This window comes from Aquarana catesbeiana, linkage group LG03, assembly GCF_042186555.1.
Source record: "Aquarana catesbeiana isolate 2022-GZ linkage group LG03, ASM4218655v1, whole genome shotgun sequence".
NCBI classification, from domain to species: Eukaryota; Metazoa; Chordata; class Amphibia; order Anura; family Ranidae; genus Aquarana; species Aquarana catesbeiana.
Genome location: NC_133326.1, coordinates 531550915 through 531571613, shown reverse-complemented (window position 1 = coordinate 531571613; position 20699 = coordinate 531550915). Strand labels below are relative to the sequence as shown.

At 42.6% G+C, this 20699-nt stretch overlaps 1 protein-coding gene across 1 annotated transcript in view; it reads right to left on the bottom strand.

Annotated features, from left to right (window-relative positions):
* The window catches only part of VWF (von Willebrand factor), a 363569-nt gene that overhangs the window by 32968 nt on the left and 309902 nt on the right, over nucleotides 1-20699 (bottom strand). Inside the window, exons 44-45 of the mRNA XM_073621285.1 lie at nucleotides 3621-3755; nucleotides 1161-1344 (exon numbers count right to left, since the gene is read on the bottom strand). Coding sequence (XP_073477386.1) covers nucleotides 1161-1344; nucleotides 3621-3755 — 319 coding nt within the window. The remainder of the gene's footprint in view (nucleotides 1-1160; nucleotides 1345-3620; nucleotides 3756-20699) is intronic.

Here is a 20699-nt window from a genome sequence, read left to right as displayed (position 1 = left end):
TGTAGAGAATAGGAGGGCTGCAGGAGGTATACAGGGTGGGATTTGTAGAGGCGGCAAAGCCGTTGGAACCAACGAATGTAGAAGAAACTTCCCACCCTCCCCACCCTTTGCATTGGATCTCTTTTAGTGTTGGTCATAGCGTCAAGGTGGTTGCGGCATCCATATTTTCTGTAATAGTTCATAGTAGGAACCCATCTAAGGCATGGAGTCCTCTGTTGTATCCCAGTTAATGGTGGGTTAACTGGGAAGTTGAAACTCGGAGGTATCGGCAGAAAGTTGGGTTGTCCCCGAGCTGGTGTAGTGTGGCTGGGGATCTTTAAGTAGTCACGCAGATACAAACCTGATGCTGGTTCATTTTGCCTCCTAAGATCAGCAACCTTTATGTTATGGTTATTTGATAATGATTATCATTTGAGAAGAAATGTTACCGTTTGGTTATTTGTTAATAAATGGTCGCTGCAGCCAAAATTTCTCCATACTGGTATTGTTCTCATCATTTGGTTACAAGGGGGATAATTTGGGGGTAGGTAGTGGTACCTTTTACTAAGGGGTTGTGAACATCTGTGATACCCTAGTCATGTATTGGTATCTTTAATAAATAATTTGGCTTTTTATGTACTGTAGTACTATTTCTATGAAAATGACAATGTAAATTTCCCCAATCTCTAAGAAATGACAAATATATATTGTGGTGATGATGTCCCCATTACCAAGTAATATATTTCATCTGAACTACTGGCTTTTACATCAACTACCTTGCAATGAGTCTGACATATCACAAATCACTGTAGTGCATACCTGGGGGCTAACCAAAAAAAAATACTTTTCTTGTTTGCTCAAGTTACTGGTCTGTGAGCTCCCGCAGACCAGACAATGATCAATAGAAGGGACTTTGATTGATTTAGAACACACTACCCTTTCAGAGAGGGGCAAAAACAGGGGCAAATATGGATCAGATCCCTGGCTGCAAATAAAATGGTTCCCTGTTATGTAAAATGTCTGCTAAGAGCTTACCAGCATAATGATTATAACATAGTAGCCCTGTTATTTTTATATCATTTAAAAACAAAATGGTATAAATCAGAGATCTTTTTAACAAATATTTGCCTCCCCCACAAAATAGCTGTCAAGGTACCAGATATGAAAAACTGGAGACTCACCACAATGGCAAGTGGGACAGCACTCTGCTCCATGAACACACTTCAGTTCATAACCACTTTGGCAGTTCTTGGTCTCAATGTCAGAGCAAGACACATTCTTCTGAAGAGTAAACACTTCTCCGTTCACTTGTGTGCATTCATTAAAGATGCAAGGATCCAATGGAGATGCCCACCGTGCACCGACCTGCAGCAAGCCAAAATGACCAATGTAGAGATGAAATGTACATGATTTTATTTCCCTTAGCCTGTAAAATACATCTTGATGGGCTGTTTTGTTAAACATTATTATATATATATATATATATACTGTATATATATATATATATATATATATATATATATATATATATATATATATATATATAAATCATGTGTTCCAGTCCTATAAAGTTCAAGTTATAACTATAATAAAACATTACAATGCCCGCTATAGTTAACAAACATGGGTCTGGGTAGCAGGACCTCTAGGGAAGGTGCTTTCTGGCATGTCCACAAACCCAGAGCTCCACTCATCTTCAACAAGGCAGTGGTAACACCAATGCTATGCAGGTGGGCAGTGGCGGATGACAGTACCTTCTATGAGTCACAGTTGTTGTGGGACAATCTTAACTTTTAAACCCACAAATGAAACTGAAGTAAGTGTTGTGAACTTGCAATGGCTAGATATGATAAGATTGAACGTAATGCTTACATTTCCTAATTATGTTTTCGTTCAATGTGGTTATTTTATATTTGTCTCTCAGGGTAACAAGAGTACCTGTAACATGATTTATACATTGTCCTAATCATACATACAGAATATCAAAAAGACATCAGTAGAACATGACCATAAAATGAACACAAATAACCATAAAAGATTAATAGGTAGAGTGGAGTGGAAGGGAGAACAATAGACCGATCAGCCCTCTGAATGCCCTAAAAGTGTAGAAGATTCAAGCCAGGAAGTAGAACGTGTGTAGACCAGTGGTACAAAACCACAAAATACTCAAATTTTTCATGTAAACATTACTTGGGCAATCCTAGATCTAATTTTTGATAAAAAAAGGAGTAACAATCTTTCTTTTATATTAAGATGTTGAATGGCATCCTGAATTTAACTGATGCACACAGTGGTAAAACAGCTTTAGGGGGATTAATGGATCTAGGAGCTTGTTTCAAAGGGAGGTGATTTCAAGTGCTTATTGGGAACCTCTTCCTAGGTTTTCTAGAAGGCCCCACGATGCCCATCATCTAATCACAATGAGCATATACAAAGAAAGGGTAGGAGGAAGAAAGATAGAGAGAAAAAAAATGTTTGCCGCCCCCCAAAAAAATGGAGCACCAGCCACCACTGGGTACAACTGTAATCAATCTGACCCTAACAGATAAAGACTGTCAGCGACCTAGCAGCGACTGGCAGCGACCAAAGGTCCATGCCCGGTATGTCTGTGACATACTGTAAGTCCAGTTATTTAGCTAATAAACGTTTAAAGTCCAACAGGAGAACTCAATAATTTTATGGACCAGCGACCAAAATACATTGAGGGATGGGCACAACCAGAAAATGTGTAATAGCTCTCCCCTATTCTGCCCATATCTCCAATAGATTTCCCTAGGATACATAATAAGAAGGGGTACAGTACCATCGGGTTAAGATTTTATATCCTGATTCTTGGAACCTGTTGTTTGTGACATTTTATTTTAAGAGATCATGGAAAAGAACAATGTTTAATTCCATAACTTTCAATCAAGAGGGACCTTTTTTTTTAGTACCCTAACACTAGTAAAGTACTGATAAAAGCCGAGACAGTTGGTACATATAAGCATCTAAGGAAAGACCAAGCTTTATCAAAAGCCACCTAAAAATAGTATACTCTTCCAAAATATATTTTTCACATTATTCCATTTCTTTGATCTGAGTTTCATTTATATTTGCCCACACCAAGATTCATGCATGCCCTTAAAGTGGAACCAACCTCAAAAAGTATGATTTGTTATGTTGCTGGGAACAGGAAGAAATGTTAACAGTGCCTAAACTATACCCTAAAATATACCTTTTATCTTGAATTCCTTCTGAAAACTAGCATTGGACTTCTTGGGATTTGAACGTGCCTAATACTGTAACTCCTTTGCCTACAGCCTCGTAGCTATGAATCTACAGGATGAGATCAAAGGCACCATGCTCTCTTACTGCTAGTCTCATGGGATTTGGATCGAGATTTGGTGATCTGACTACAGTGCTGCTCACTGTTTTCCTTGCTGAGGCTCTGACATGATGAAGCAAAACCCAGAGCCTCTACCAATATGACTGCCTCCACACAGACACAGTTCAGGGCAAGGCATGAGTAAGTCAAAAATGGGGAAAGATCAGGTGCAGGTTGCTTATAGGCAATATTGATGACTAGTCCTTAGCTCTCTGCTTGCCTTTTTGAGCACAGCTTCCAGAGTTTCTCTTTAAAAATCAAAAATACATTTACTTACACTATAAAAACGGCTTGTGCTCTCAGATTCATCAAAATCTCCTTTATGTCCTCCAAAGTGAGGCATCTCTTGTTCACACACTGCCCGCTTACATGTCCCACAACACTCGTTTTCCTGGGTCACATATCTGAAACCCTAAAAGAGATTGAAGCTCATTAGTGAAATCTGATTTCAAATTGACTACGTTCAACAAGTTATAATTTTTCACAAAATAGTCTCTTTAAAGTTAAGGAGCAAGTACTACATGGTATTTCAGTATATACATTATACGGTGCCTTGAAAAAGTATTCATACCCCTTGAAATTTTCCACTTTTTGTCATGTTACAACCAAAAACATAAATGTATTTTATTGGGATTTTATGTGATAGACCAACGCAAAGTGGCACATAATTGTGAAGTGTAAAGAAAATGATAAATGGATTTCAACATTTTTTACAAATAAATCTGTGGAAAGTGTGGCTTTCATTTGTATTCAGCCCCCTTTAATCTGATACCCCTAACTAAATCTAGTGGAACCAATTGCCTTCAGAAGTCAACTAATTAGTAAATAGAGTCTACCTGTGTGTAATTAAATTTCAGTATAAAATACAGCTGTTCTGTGAAGCCCTTAGAGGTTTGTTAGAGAACCTTAGGTAACAAACAGCATAATGAAGGCCAAGGAACACACCAGACAGGCCATGGATAAAGTTGTGGAGAAGTTTAAAGCAGGGTTAGGTTATAAAAAAAATATCCCAAGCTTTGAACATCTCACAGAGCACTGTTCTATCCATCATCCGAAAATGAAAAGAGTATGGCACAACTGAAAACCTACCAAGACATGGCCGTCCACCTAAACTGACAGGCCAGGAAAGGAGAGCATTAATCAGAAAAGCAGCCAAGAGGCCCATGGTAACTCTGGAGGAGCTGCAACCATTCACATCTCAGGTGGGAGAATCTGTCCACAGGACAACTATTAGTCATGCACTCCACAAATCTGGCTTTTATGGAAGAGTGGCAAGAAGAAAGCCATTGTTGAAAGAAAGCCTTAAGAAGTCCCATTTGCAGTTTGCGAGAAGCCATGTGAGGGACACAGCAAACATGTGGAAGAATGTGCTCTGGTCAGATGAGACTAAAATGTAACCTTTTTGCTTAAAAGCAAAAGACTATGTGTGGGGGAAAAATAACACTGCACATCACCCTGAACACACCATCCCCACCGTGAAAAATGGTGGTGGCAGCATCATGTTGTGGGGATGCTTTTCTTTAGCAGGGACATGGAAGCTGGTCAGAGTTGATGGGAAGATGGATGGAGCCAAATACAGGGCAATCTTAGAAGAAAACCTGTTATGCCCTGTACACACGATCAGACTTTACGGCATACTTGGTCCGGCGTACTGGATTTCGTCGGACAATTCGATCATGTGTTGGCTCCAGCGGACTATGTTTTATCAAAAGTTTGACGGACTTAGATTTGAAACATGTTTCAAATCTATCCGATGGACTTGAATCCGGTCGAAAAGTCCGCTCGTCTGTATGCTAGTCTGACGGACAAAAACCGAGGCTAGGGCAGCTATTGGCTACTGGCTATGAACTTCCTTGTTTTAGTCCGGTCGTACGTCATCACGTACGAATCCGTCGGACTTTGGTTGATCGTCGAAAGTCCGCCGAAAAGTCCGCCGGGCAAAGTTTGCCGTAAAGACCGGTCGTGTGTACGCGGCATTAGAGTCTGCAAAAGACTTGTGACTGGGGTAGAGGTTCACCTTCCAGCAGGACAACGACCCTAAACATACAACCAGAGCTACAATGGAATGGTTTAGATCAGGGCATATTCATGTGTTAGAATGGCCCAGTCAAAGTCCAGACCTAAATCCAATTGAGAATCTGTGGCAAGACTTGAAAATTGCTGTTCACAGATGCTCCCCATCCAATCTGGCAGAGCTTGAGCTATTTTGCGAAGAAGAATGGGCAAAAATGTCACTCTCTAGATGTGCAAAGCTGGTAGAGACATCCCCATAAAGACTTGCAGCTGTAATTGCAGTGAAAGGTGGTTCTACAAAGTATTGACTCAGGGGGGCTGAATATAAATGAATGCCACATTTTTCACATAAACATTTTGAAAACTATTTATCATTTTCCCTTCACTTCACAATTATGTGCCACTTTGTGTTGGTCTATCACATAAAATCCCAATAAAATACATTTACGTTTTTGGTTGTAACATGACAAAATGTGGAAACTTTCAAGGGGTATGAATACTTTTCAAGGCACTGTATTTACTGTTTTAGTGTAGATTAGTAGTTTTATTCCCTGTCTTCCTGTCTTTATAGGCCTAGATGCATCAAGCTGTACTAGCATTTAAAGCACCTTAAAGTGCACTTAAAGTGTTACTAAATGAACCATATTGCTATATGAAAAACTCATTTTTTAACATAGACAATGCCCCAATAAGATTAGGGATGCATGGTGTTTTTCTTCTCTTACCAAAATTAACGACTAAAAAGTTGTGCAGAATTCTAGTTGATTGGTGAGTGGTGACCTAGGATAATAAGTACCTTTACATATTATGACACAGGTTATTACTTGCTGGTATTGCAATCTTTTAGGAGCTTAGGAGAGTATTCGGCATTGATCCTTATTTTGGTATAATAAGCAATGTTTTATACATGACATTATTTTACTTGATTAATGCCTGTAAATCATATTATGTACCTAATTGTGCTCACGTTGAGCATCTTCTTGACTGTACTGATGTAATGGATCTTTGTCAATTAAAATAGTTAAAAAAAAAAGTGTTACTAAACCCACAACCGTAAAATCAGTCTGTATATGCAGTAAAGCGTGCTTGTTATACTCACTGTGGAACCTATCGGGTTAATCCTCTGCATTGTGTAACAAGGCTGCTGGATCCTGTCTTCTCTGATTTTTCCCAACCCATCTCCTGATGGTACAAATGTACTCTGCACATGCTCAGTTTGGTGCGTACTGCTAGAGAGTGGTTTTTTGTGGAGGGTGCATGTGATCAGCACAGGGCCAATCTGTTCCGTCCAGACGGAAAGTCAGGGGTCATGCAGCCTCATAGGACAGTCAGAGGAGAATGAAACTCCTCCTACAAGCTTTAACCAATGCTTGGCCGGACACTGATAGAAGTCACAAGACTGCTATATACTGCTGATGAAAAAAGGTATTCAGCAGTTTATATTTACTAAAATAATTGCATTTCCATGTTCTGTGTACTATGGGAGACCAGATATAGTGAATGCAGGGTCCTGGGTTTAGTAACACTTTAAGGCATGCTAAGGTTGCTTTTCAATCAGTACTGCTATGTCGTTTTATGCTGGTATACTTTATACAATTATCAAGGAGAGACGTCTCTTTTAAAATGCACTTAGATTTTTTCATTCAAAAGTTATTCCTTCGTTCTATATTCCACTCTTTTTATATTTCTGCCATGAAAAATTCCATGTATTTTCAACCATTTGCCTTAAAGGAGAAGTCCAGCCGGTGCTCATTTGGCTGGGCTTCTCCTAAGGGTCACAGGAGTGCAATTCGTTTTGCACTCATGTGACCCGTTTTCAGCAGAGAGCGGTCTGAAGTCTCCCAGTGAGCCGCTGATACCAATTCAAATTCAAGGGCTTAGGCCAGCCATACACGATTCAAATCTCGGCCGGTTCCTGCTGAATAAATTTAATGATTTAACAGTGAATTCAGAACTGCTTTCATTCATGTTTTTTCATCTGCCTGTAGTTCAGCTTTAAAAAAGTCAGTTGTGTCGCTTTTCCTACAAAAAAAATTCATTTATAGCATTTTCATGTCAGCAGTGAAGTAAAAATAGCAAACCAGACACACCGAGAACAAATAAGGAGGAAGACAACAGTCATGTGAATTAAGATAACCAAAAAGCAAATACACTTCGGGAACATGATACCATTTTTCATTAGGGCTCGGTTCGCACTAGTGTGGGCTGTGTGTTAGGGTTGTGGGATCGCACTGCTCTTGCGAGGCGCACGGGGCTGCCATTCATTCTCAATGGCAGCAACAACATTCATTCTCAATGGCACCCCCATGCATCTCAGCCCACAGCGTGATCGCGGGTGCAGAACCGCAGGGAAACCACATGGTCAAAAAGACCATGCGGTTGCGTTTTTAAAAAGGTGCATGCACCTTTTTTGTGCATTTCACATGGCACAGCAGCCTATTCAAATGCACTGCTCGCACTAATGAGAACCGAGCCTAAAGCAGTATTAAACCCAAAAACAAAAACGTATTAAACTGCTGCTTACCATTTCTTAGATGTGGTGTTCTTTTTTTTAGGCTTTTTTCCTTTATTTTCACTTGGTGATCCAGGCAGTAAATCTGTTTATTTTCAGCTTACTTTGACAGACCAAGTTGTCCAAACAAAGCAGCAGTTAGAGTGTTGGGACAATCCATTTAACCTGACAGGGGTGCTTACAATGGTCAGCTTTTATTTACTTTATTTATGTAAAACTTTTAGCCAAAATGAAAACAATGTTGGCTGTAACTTCTTATAAAGTGTTAGCTGGAGTTCAGCTTCAATTTGCTATTCAAGTCCATGTAAATCTGCTAGTGTAACACTACCCTCTCCCAAGACTGATAATGCTGCTGTCTAAAGGTGTCTGCTTTACTACTTAAAGTGGTTGTAAACCCTTAAAGACCACTTTGACCTACAGGTAAGCCTAGATTAAGGCTTACCTGTAGGTGCAAGAAATATCTCCTTAACCTACACGGTTAAGGAGATATTTGCAAGAAAGACGGCACCGATGTCTACAGCACATGAGCGCACTGAGCGTGCTGTTTAATGGATGGGATCGTGCCGTCACTGACTCCCGCGCACATGTGCAGGAGTGATGTCATCCCGGCTCCGGCCAGTCACAGAGCCGGAGCCGCGATACACGGAAGTCATTCCAGGTATCATGGCGGCGACTGAGGTGACTGAGGACTGCTGCGGGGGCTTCAATCTCAGGTAAGTAATTCATAATGAGCTAGTATGCTTTGCATACTAGCTCATTATGCCTTTGTCTTGCAGGGTGTTTTTTTCTTTTTTTTTTAGAGAGGGTTTACTTCCTCTTTAATGGGGTTGTAAAGGTTCCTCTTTTTTTTTTTTAAACAAACATGTCATACTTACCTCCGCTGTGCAGTCGGTTTTGCACAGAGTGGCCCCGATCCTCTTCTTCTGGGGTCCCTAAGGGGCGCTCTTGGTTCCTCCTCTTCTCGACTGTCCTGTCGGAGAAGCACTCTCCGACAGGACAACCCCTGTATTGACACAGACAGCAGGACTCGACTCCGCCTCCCGGCGCCCGCGTCATTGGATTTGATTGACAGCAGCGGGAGCCAATGGCAGCGCTGCTATCAATCTATCCAATCAGGACATGAGACACCGGCTGGAGCTGGTGTGCTCGTTCCCGGCGCGGGAATTACGGGGCTCAGGTAGGTATAAGGGGGTACTGGGGGGCTGCTGCACTAAAGAAGTTTTTTCACCTTAATGCATAGAATGCATTAAGGTGAAAAATGCTAAAGGTTTACAACCACTTTAATTCAAAATGCAGACACCCTAAGACTGGAAGTGTGTTACTGGCAGGATCACCAGATCAAATAAAGGGGGATAAAAGGCCCCAAAAGAAAATCAATGCAGCCACCACATCTAAGGATTAGCAAGCTGCAATATATTATATTTTTGTTGTTTGGGTTTAAAATGGTTGTAAAGTCAAACATTTTTTTACCTTAAAGGGGTTGTAAACCTTTGTGTTTTTTCACCTTAATTTATCCTATGCATTAAGGTGAAAAAACTTATGGCAGTGACCGGCCCCCCAGCCCCCCCACGTTTTACTCACCTGAGCCCCTTCATCCCCTCGGTGGAGACTCGTTCTCCCTCTCTGCACGGGGTCCCGGCTCTTGATTGGATAGATTGATAGCAGCGCACCCATTGGCTCCCACTGCTGTCAATCAAATCCAATGACGCTGGTGCTGGGGGGCGGGGCCGAGTCCGGCAGTCGTGTCTATAAAACACAAATACTGGACTCGGGAGCGCACCCGCATGGTAAACCCCCGGGAGAGCGCTTCTCCTAGGGGGTTATCTGATGCGAGGAGGAGCCCCTGGGGGAACCAAGAAGACAATGATCGGGGCTACTCTGTTCAAAACGAGCTGCACAGTGGAGATGAGTATGACATGTTTTTAAAAATTAAAAAAATTAAAAAAAAAACAGGAAGGTTTACAATCACTTTAATGCATTAAGGTAAAAAATGTTTAGGTGTCAGAATCGCCCCCTCAGCCCCCCTTTACTTACCTGAGACTTCATTTCATCCAGCGCCGCGCACATCTGCAGATCTTCTCTCCCCTCACTTCCAGGTCTCGCTGGCTTTGCTGGGGCACTGGGAGCCATTGGCTTCCAGTGCTGTCAATCAAAGCCAGTGATGAGGGAGCGGGGGGGGGGGTCCGAGTCCCACTGTCTGTCTCAATGGATGCAACAGAGGGACTCGGGTGCGAGCACGAGGACGGGCCAGGAGCGCCGGCGGGGGAACCGAAAAGAGTAGGTTCCCGACTGCTCTGTGCAATTCCATTGCACAGAGTAGATGAATATAGACATTTTTGTCATTTTATTTTTATTTTTTTAAAGTTACCTTTACAATCCCTTTAATACTGCTTTAAAGGGATAGTAAACCGCATTATTCTTATTTTCTTTAAACTCTGCAAGGTAAAGACATAATGTGCAAATATGCATCGCATACTAGCACATTATGAAATACTTACCTTAGAACGAAGCCCTCCTGACAGCGCGCCACTGCTGAGAGGGCTTCCATCTTCTTCACCCGGTCTTCCTTCCGAGTTCATGTGCTCCGCCAATCTGATTGGCAGCGCCATATTGACGTCACTCCCTCGAGTCACGGCACGGGACTCTGAAGGGATGGCACGGGTATGCTGTCCCATCAGAGCGCATGCGCCGGTGACATCACCGGCTGCATGCAGTGTAACTATCTCCTAAACCGTGAAGGTTTAGGTGATATTCACGGTACCTACAGTTAAGCCTTATTATAGGCTTACCTGTGGGTACAAGTGCAAAAATAGACTTTACTTTCACTTTAAATGTGCCATTTATTTTTCTCCATAAAAAATGCTTTTTCCCATTAAAAGAGACATCGAGATTACCGGCCAGTAGACATCCCACATTGCCTTGTTTGGACTACTGTCTGCTGATTGACTTTGTCACCCTAATAAAACACGAATGAGGTTTTCACAGGGATCCAGGTGCTTGTCAAGTGGCTAGAGTGTAATTAATCTGAAGGTTAGGTTGTAATAATACAGAAAGCCCTGAGTCATCCTGTACACATAGAGTTTTCAGGTGCACTGCACACATGAATAAGAACAGCTGCACAATTCCATCTTACATAAAGGTTAACCTCTCTTTCTTATTTTGTGCCACAAACATTTTAAATAAAACTTTCACAAACCACAAAACTAAATCACTGGCAAAATTACATCAATTTAATAAATTTTACAATACCCTAAAAAAAATAACAGCATTGATTCAAAGACCATGAACAACTTTCAAAATCTTATGAAGACCCTACTCACACTATCTCCTTAATATACCAGGTATTACAGGCTTTACAGGACTCTGTACACAATACTCATATTTTGTGGCCAGCTTTGGAAGAAGATATCCAAAAGGCTTATACAGTACATTAACATACAAAATAGATATGACCAGCCCTTCTCAGGAAAAGAATAAAACTATAAAATGCTATGATGATATGGATCACCCATCCGTACTTCATAAAATATTCCCTACTAGATCATCTCAGTGCTAGCATTGTGACCTCCACCTTGATTAGCCACAAATGATGGAGTTGCCCAAGGCTCCTCAATTTAAAGTGCACCACTTTTCATTCAGAAAAGTGCATCCAATCATACATTTCCCAGTTTCTATTAAATTTGGGTAATAACCCCCCCCCCATCATGTCTGCAAGGTCAACATGGAGAGGCAGATGTTTCCATGTCACTATGAGGGGGCCAGCAGCGTCTGTGTCCACAGGCAAACGTGCAGTCCTCAGGTGGACTGGCTTACTAAACCAGCCTCCTCATCCTCTATGACCCAAGCTGACACTAGTGTGCAGTTCACCACAGCTGCAAGAGCGGCTTATTCTGCCCCCCTGTCCACAGCTACTCATGCCATAGCCCCAGCATCATGCATGGAGGAGTCAGCTGAATTATTTGAAAACAGTGTAAGCCACTTGCTTCTTGAGGATGCACAGCCATTACTTGATTCTGACGTTGGTTCTGAGGTTGCGGAAGGTAGGAGCATGAGCCTACAGAGAGGGGATAATACTGATAAACATCAGATTGACAGTCATGTTCCCCTATGAACTTGGGCCCAAGTGTACTATAATTTGGCCTCTTCACATAAAGCTTGCTCACTGTGGTGTAAAAATTTGTTATTTCCATCCAAAGCCTGCCAAAGAGACACCAGAATTTATCCCAAAAAATCTCTAATCTTGTTTCGAGTGCACTAAATTGTGACCTCATCATACAGACTGGCTCCCCAAGCAGTTGCTTGCAAAATAAAGAAAGTTTGCAGGGAAAATCAATTTATATGTCTATATATATATATATATATATATATATATATATATATATATATATGTCAGTTTTGCTGCAGCAGGTTTTTGTCAGGATCACTTAGTGCTCCTGCTCCTCATTCCAGCATCTGGGTGTTGGCTGTTGCATTCCCCCTGTCTGTGTTCACCTGCAAGGTGATTAATCTGGTCAGTCACCTGATATAAGCAAACCGAACACTCTATCCCTTGCTTGTGATAGAGACAGAGTTACTTGCATTGTTCCTGATCAAGCCTCCCGTTTGTCTACCCTGCTTTGCTTTTGGACTTCCCTGTGTATGACCCGGGTTGGATATTGGTCTTGTCTCTGAACTCAGCCTGCCTTTTACCTAGACTGTCATTGGATCAGATATTGGACTATTCCCTGAACTCAGCCTGCCTTTTGCCTGGACTGTCATAGAACCACGCTATCTGTCTGCTAAACTGCAAGTAGTCTGTTGTTTGCTCTGTTCGCTTCTGCCCTGGTGTGGCGGGCAGGCACTATAGCATTGTGTATAAGTCCTGGGAGCAACCAAGTACCAGTAGGCCCGCTTATAGTGTCTGACCACCTGCATTGGGGTAGACGTGACATTTGTGTCAGCTCTATACACGGTACAGATGCACCACTTTACAGGCAGACTAAGGAGACTTCCCTTAACCACTTCCCACCCAGCCTATAGCAAAATGGCGGCCGGGCAGTGGTTCAGTTATCCTGACTGGGCATCATATGAGGTCCAGCAGGATAAGCCGCGGTCGCTTACCCTAATCGGCGACCGGTGGTGCGGCATGTCAGTCTGACACACCGCATCACGATCTCGGTAAAGAGCCTCTGATGGAGGCTCTTTATCACATGATCAGCCGTGTCCAATCACACATGATCACGATGTAAACAGGAAGAACCGTTTATCGCTTTTCCTCACTCGTGTCTGACAGACGCAAGTAGAGGAGAGCCGATCGGTGGCTCTCCTGACAGGGGGGTTTGCGCTGACTGTTTATTCGCGCAGCCCCCCCTGCAGATGCCCGCCCAGGACCACCAGAATGCCACCAGGACCACCAGGGATGGCCACCACACAGGACCACCAGGTATGCCACCCTAGATCACCAGGGATATGCCAATCAGTGCCCAGGCAGCTGCCAATCAGTGCCCATTAAAAATGCATGCCAGTGTCAGTGCCACTAGTGATGCCTATCAGTGCAATCTATCAATGCCAGCCATCAGTGCCACCTATCAGTGCCCATCAGTGCCGCCTATCAGTGCCACCCATAAGTACCCATCAGTGCAGCCTTTCAGTGCCCATCAGTGTTGCCTATCAGTGCCCACCAGTGCCACCTATGAGTGTCCATCAGTGCCGCCTATTAATGCCCATCAGTGCTGCATATCAGTGCCACCCATCAGTGCCGACTATTAGTGCCCATCAGTGCCGCCTATCAGTGCCCATCGTCAGTGCCTATCAGTGCCAACTCATCGGTGCCATCTCATTGGTGCCACCTCATCGTCGCCACCTTATCAGTGCCCATCAGTGAATGAGAAAACATACTTTTTTACAAAATTGTATAAGAGAAACAAAGTAAAACTGTTTTTTTTTTTTCAAAATTTTCGGTATTTTTTTATTTGCTTAGCAAAAAGAAAAAGAAAAGAGGGGTGATCAAATACCACCAAAAGAAAGCTCTATTTATGGGAACAAAATGATAAAAAATTTTGTTTGGGTACAGTGTAGCATGACCGCGCAATTGTCATTTAAAAAGTGACAGTGCTGAAAGTTGAAAATTGGCCTGGGCTGGAAGGGGGGGCAAGTGCCTGATATTGAAGTGGTTAAAGGAATTTTTCATTTTTATTGTTTCACTTTAAGCATCATTAAAATCACTGCTCCTTTAAAAACAATCTTTTTAAAAGTTTTTTTTGCATAAGTACATGTCCCCCAGGGCAGTAGCCAGGCCCCATACCTTTGTTATGGCCAATACCTTGCATATAAGCTTTGAAAATGGGCACTTTTTTTTCTAGTTTGAGTCCCATAGGACTATAGGATCCAAACTTTTGCGATGTTCGAGAGTTCTGGCGCGAACTGAATTGGAGGGTGTTCAGCCCATCTATACCGGTTCATGACTATCAAAGAGGGTGAATAACCCTAATGCCGCGTACACACGACCGGTTTTGCCGTCGGAATATTTTCTCCGACGGAATTCCATTCAAGTGGTCTTGCCTACACACAGTCAACCCAAAGTCCAACCAAAGTCCGACCGTCCAGAACGCGGTGACGTACAACACGTACGACGGGAGTAGGAAAAGGAAGTTCAATAGCCAGTAGCCAACAGCTTCCGTCTTGTACCTGCTTCAGAGCATGCGTCGTTTTTGGTCAGTCGGAGCAGCGTACAGACGAGCAGTTTTCCTGATAAGAATTGGTTCCGTCGGAAATATTTAGAACATGTTCTATTTGTAGGTCCATCAGAATTTTCGAAAAACAGAGTCCGATGAGGCCTACACACGATCGTCAGACTTTTTCTGTAGGACATTCCGCTCGTGTGTACGTGACTTAACAGGGACACAAACAGCAGTAAAAACACGAGAAGAGTTTTAACCCCCTTAACCACTCTATCCTAACCTAAAAAAAAAGTTTTTCCTTCAGTTATATTTTAACTTTTTTATTCCAGGAAAAGACTGCTGCAATCTAATCTGGCAGTATCTCATTTTATCATGTCCTCAGTGGTTTACAGTGTAAAATGCTCTCTGATACTCAGTGGAATCATTAACACAGTGTAAAATGCACTTCTTTAATATTGTATGTTCTAAAACAAATCTCATTGAAGCTCTTTACTTTTGCAGAGACATCCTTATGAATATATTATTATGTGTAACTATTAATCAATATCAATATCCTTCTGTCAATTAGGTATCCTGCACTAAAGGAATCACCATATTTTTGCATAGCACTTCATACACTGAGTGCTGGGTATAAAAATATTACTGTTATATTACAAAATCACAAGAAATGACTTTACCTTGTTCTTGAAAATCCCCTCGTAGAAAGATGTCTCCGGAACATGTTTTCCTATTGAAAGATTTCATCTCAACTTCTATTCCAGCAAAAACGGTAAGATTTTGGATATCCCACCTCTTTCTGTCTAGGTGAGAATGACCACCAGGCAGTAGCGCAACATGGGTTGTCAGCACCCAGGGCAAGGTAAGTAATGTGGCCCCCTAATCCGTGTACTTTTAGCACATCCTGAGTCCCTTCCACGAGTACTGACCTACCTGATTCCTATGCTGACCTACCTGACCACTACACTGACCTACCTGACACCTACCCCAACCTACCTGACTACTACATGGACCTACCTGCTTCCTACATAAACCTGCCTGATTCCTACACTGACCTACCTGATTCCTACACAAACCTACCTGATTCCTACACTGACTTACCTGACCACTACACTGACCTACATGAATTCCACACTGGCCTACCTGATACCTACACTGACCTACCTGATTCCTACGCTGACTAACCTGACCACTACACTGCTCTACCTGATTCCTACACAAACCTTCCTGATTCCTACACTGACCTACCTGACTACTACACTGACCTACCTGATTCCTATCCTGACCTACCTGACCACTACACTCACCTACCTGACCACTACAATGACCTACATGATTCCTACACTGAGGTACCTGACCACTACACTGACCTACCTGATTCCTACATGAACCTACCTGATTCCTACACTGACCTACATGATTTCCACACTGACCTACCTTATACCTACACTGAGCTACCTGATTCCTACACAAACCTACTTGATTCCTATACTGACCTACCTGACCACTACACTGACCTACATGATTCCTACAATGGCCTACCTGATTCCTACCCTGACCCACCTGACCACTATGCTGACCTACCTGATTCCTACACTGACCTACCTGACCACTACAACAACCTACATGATTCCTACACTGGAAAAAATAAGGGGTTGCGCTAATACCTGTGTACCTTAATATAAAATCTACAGTGAGAAGATATTTATATAATGGCTATATATAAACCAAAGATAATGTGCAAACATTAAATAGTGATATGAAAAAGTCCCATCAAGTGAAACATCAAATATGATATCTAAGTAAGTCCAAATCACCAACAGAAACCAAAAAAAGTCCAAGTGATGATTGGTATTAATCCGTGACAGCAAGGGAGGGTCCACCACCAGAAAATGGAAGGGGTTGCTCCTTACCAGATGGCCATGACCCCCCACCACAGAGGATCACAGCAAGCAGAAATCTTTAAAAGCCAGAATTAGGAACTGCCAACGATGTCCACCAGAGGTCCTCTCATCATCAGCCACACCAACGAACCCATGGCAAGGATACCATAAAACATAGAGGGAGCTCACATAGTGTAAAACTGATAAATTTATTTTGAATAAAAGCAAGTAACAAAATGCACACTTACAAAGCGTGATGTAATAAACAGCCTTAAGTCCGGCTCCGTGGCCACCGGAGCTCGGACAAACCCGTCCTGCTGGAATGCGGTTTGCTTGGGGGTGACGTCAGCGCGTCGTCTGGCTCCGCCCTACGCGTTTCGTGACATCATCACGCCTTCCAGGGGCACAGGGACACTGGAAGACATGATGATGTCACGAAACGCGTAGGGAGGAGCCAGACGACGCGCTGACGTCACCCCCAAGCAAACCGCATTCCAGCAGGACGGGTTTGTCCGAGCTCCGGTGGCCACGGAGCCGGACTTAAGGCTGTTTATTACATCACGCTTTGTAAGTGTGCATTTTGTTACTTGCTTTTATTCAAAATAAATTTATCAGTTTTACACTATGTGAGCTCCCTCTATGTTTTATGGTATCCTTGCCATGGGTTCGTTGGTGTGGCTGATGATGAGAGGACCTCTGGTGGACATCGTTGGCAGTTCCTAATTCTGGCTTTTAAAGATTTCTGCTTGCTGTGATCCTCTGTGGTGGGGGGTCATGGCCATCTGGTAAGGAGCAACCCCTTCCATTTTCTGGTGGTGGACCCTCCCTTGCTGTCACGGATTAATACCAATCATCACTTGGACTTTTTTTGGTTTCTGTTGGTGATTTGGACTTACTTAGATATCATATTTGATGTTTCACTTGATGGGACTTTTTCATATCACTATTTAATGTTTGCACATTATCTTTGGTTTATATATAGCCATTATATAAATATCTTCTCACTGTAGATTTTATATTAAGGTACACAGGTATTAGCGCAACCCCTTATTTTTTCCTATGTTTATCCACAATTGATGTTTTTTGTGGGGATTGCAGCTTTTTCATATTAATTGATTATTTTGGTTTATTAGCGCGGTTTCTCCTAATTTTCTACATGATTCCTACACTGACCTAACTGACCTACCTGATTTCTTCACTGACCTACCAGACCACTACACTGCTCTATCGGATTCCTACGCTGACCTAACTGACCACTACACTAACCTATCTGATTCCTACACTGACCTACCTGACCACTATGCTGGCCTACCTGATTCCTACACTGACCTACCTGACCACTACGCTGACACCTACACTGACCTACCTGACACCTACACTGACCTACCTGACACCTACACTGACCTACCTGACTACTACACTGACCTACCTGCTTCCTTCACGAACCTACCTGATTCCTACACTGACCTACCTGACCACAAAGCTGACCTACCTGATTCCTACACGAACCTACCTGATTCCTACACTGACTTACCTGACCACTACGCTGACCTACCTGATTTCTACACTGACCTACCTGACCACAACGCTGACCTACCTGATTCCTACACTGGCCTACCTGATTCCTATGCTGACCTACCTGACCACTACACTGATCTACCTGACACCTACACTGACCTACCTGACACCTACACTGACCTACCTGCTTCCTTCACGAACCTACCTGATTCCTACACTGACCTACCTGTCCACTACACTGACCTACCGATTCCTACACAAACCTACCTGATTTCTATGCTGACCTACCTGACCACTATGCTGACCTACATGATTCCTACATTAACCTACCTGACCACTACACTGACCTACCTGACCACTACAATGACCTACATGATTCCTACACTGACCTAACTGATCACTACACTGACCTACCTGACCACTACACTGACCTTCCTGATTCCTACAGAAACCTTACCTGACCTACCTGACCACTACGCTGACCTACATGATTTCCACGCTGACCTACCTGATACCTACATTGACCTACCTGATTCCTACACTGACTTACCTGACCACTACACTGACTTACCTGATTCCTACACAAACCTACCTGATTCCTACACTGACCTACCTAACTACTACACTGACCTACCTGATTCCTACACTGACCTAGCTGACCCCTACACTGACCTACCTGACCACAACTGTGGCTGGAAAGTCCTCTACATATGCAGCCCTCAGTACAGCTTTGCACTGCTCACACAAACTCATTTCTTTTGGGGCCCCGCCTCCCAGCCGCTCCTTGGTATCCCTCGCCCACCGAGAGGTCCACCAACAGCTGCCGTACCTCTCCCATGACCATCTGCACCATGCACCGCCCCCCCCCCCCCCGCCGGTCACACGCAACAGGTCACACCAGAGGGGACAGGCTGGACTGGAGGAATTGCTTGGCAGGAGGGGAGGGGGACTGGGGTGCTGCGGAGGAATGCAGGGATATGCCTAATCAGAGGTAAGGGGGAGACTGTAGCACAGCACACTCGGGATGGCGCAAACATAATTTTGCACCCCCCTAAATGTTGCGCCCGGGGCACGCGTACCGGTTATCCCCCCATACTTTGCCACTGCCACCAGGGAAAACAAGGTGACTCTCCCAAGGAGGCAATAATGTAAACTGTAATATGTATAACTGTAATAAATATGTAACTGTAAAATTTAATAAGTCAGTGCTAAAATAATAATAAATAGAAGGCTATATATAACAGTAATATAGGCTAATATAGGCTTAATATAATAGTATAAATGTAGCAACAGCAAATTACGTAATCAAGTAAAAAAAAACACTATAAATCATGTGCATAAAAACATGAAAATGAAAACCACACACAGAAAACGCATAAACTAAAATGTCCTTTAACTCCAGAAATGTCTCAGCTTTGGGAATTAACAATCTCAGCTTCCACTCTATGGACATCCAGCTCTATCCAACCACCTGAGGTCGTGGAATTTTTTGACTGTAACAGCAGCAGGCCAGATATAGTGTGGTAATTTATTACTAATGCATAAGAATCACATAAAAACGATAAAAAAATCCAGATGCCAAGTAGTAAAAACATGTACAGCAGTGCACTTACAGATTGCCTCCAGTTCCGAAACCAGAAGTGGCAATGTGACATCAGGTCCTCAGATGGATGGATGGAGTTGCATGTCCATAGAGTGAAAGCTAAGATTTTTAATTCCCAAAGAGTCCCAAAAACTTGCTGCATTAGCAGCTATGGAGCTGGTGAGTGCGGTCTTACCCTCAGTTGCACGTGGTGTCCCCTTTTTTGGATGGTGGAAGGCACTACATAGACATTTCTGGAGTTTTTCGTTTATTTATGTTTTTTTTTGTGTGTGGTTTTCACTTTCACATTTTTAAGCACATGATTTACAGTGGATGTATCATTTACTTTATTACTTAATTTTCTTTTGCTATATTAAGGTGCTGAACCTTTATTACAGTAATATAAACTTGACAGGTACCATAACCCCTTCTCATTCTATTCAAAACAAAAAAAGTTTTGATGAACTTTACAGCAGAACTCCTGTCAAAAAAAAAAGAAAAAAAGCCTATTCAAAAAAAATAACCAAAGAGCTGCAATACTCGCATTCAAGCTGTCCCCTGCATCACTTCTTTTCTGCCAGTAGATGTCCTCAGTCTTCCAGGTTGAATGACAATCAGTATCATTCAACCCACTTCCTTTGAGCCCAAGTTGTACTGGACCCACCCTTAGACTGTGACTGGATACTGAAGAAGAAGAACTCATCTCACTCTGCTCTTTCCACCTGTCAGCATATTTCTTATCAAATAAAAGAAATTAATATTTGATAATTAGTTTAAACAGCACCCTCTATAGTGAAATCTGTGGTTTTAAACATAATTAAACACGAAGTGATTCTAATACATATGTGTCACCATTGTTAACAATATACATCAATAATTCATACAATAAAGTGCAAGTGCATATTTGCATATAGGTGTCCAAATAGGAAATGTAAAATAAAATATAAAAATAGTGACCAAATAATGAAGTGATATAGGTGATAAAGAAATCTTCTTAATCCTGGTAAGAGACGATTAGGAGTGACTGTGTATCTTCCACCACCAACACCACTACGCACACACGTTTTGCACATGCGCGATCTGATTTTAAACGGACTTGTATGTCCACTATTGGAGTCTTTCTCTTTTTTATATTATCATCTCCTGCTGTCTATATCACTAGGACTCCATTGGATGTCTATGGATCTGCTCA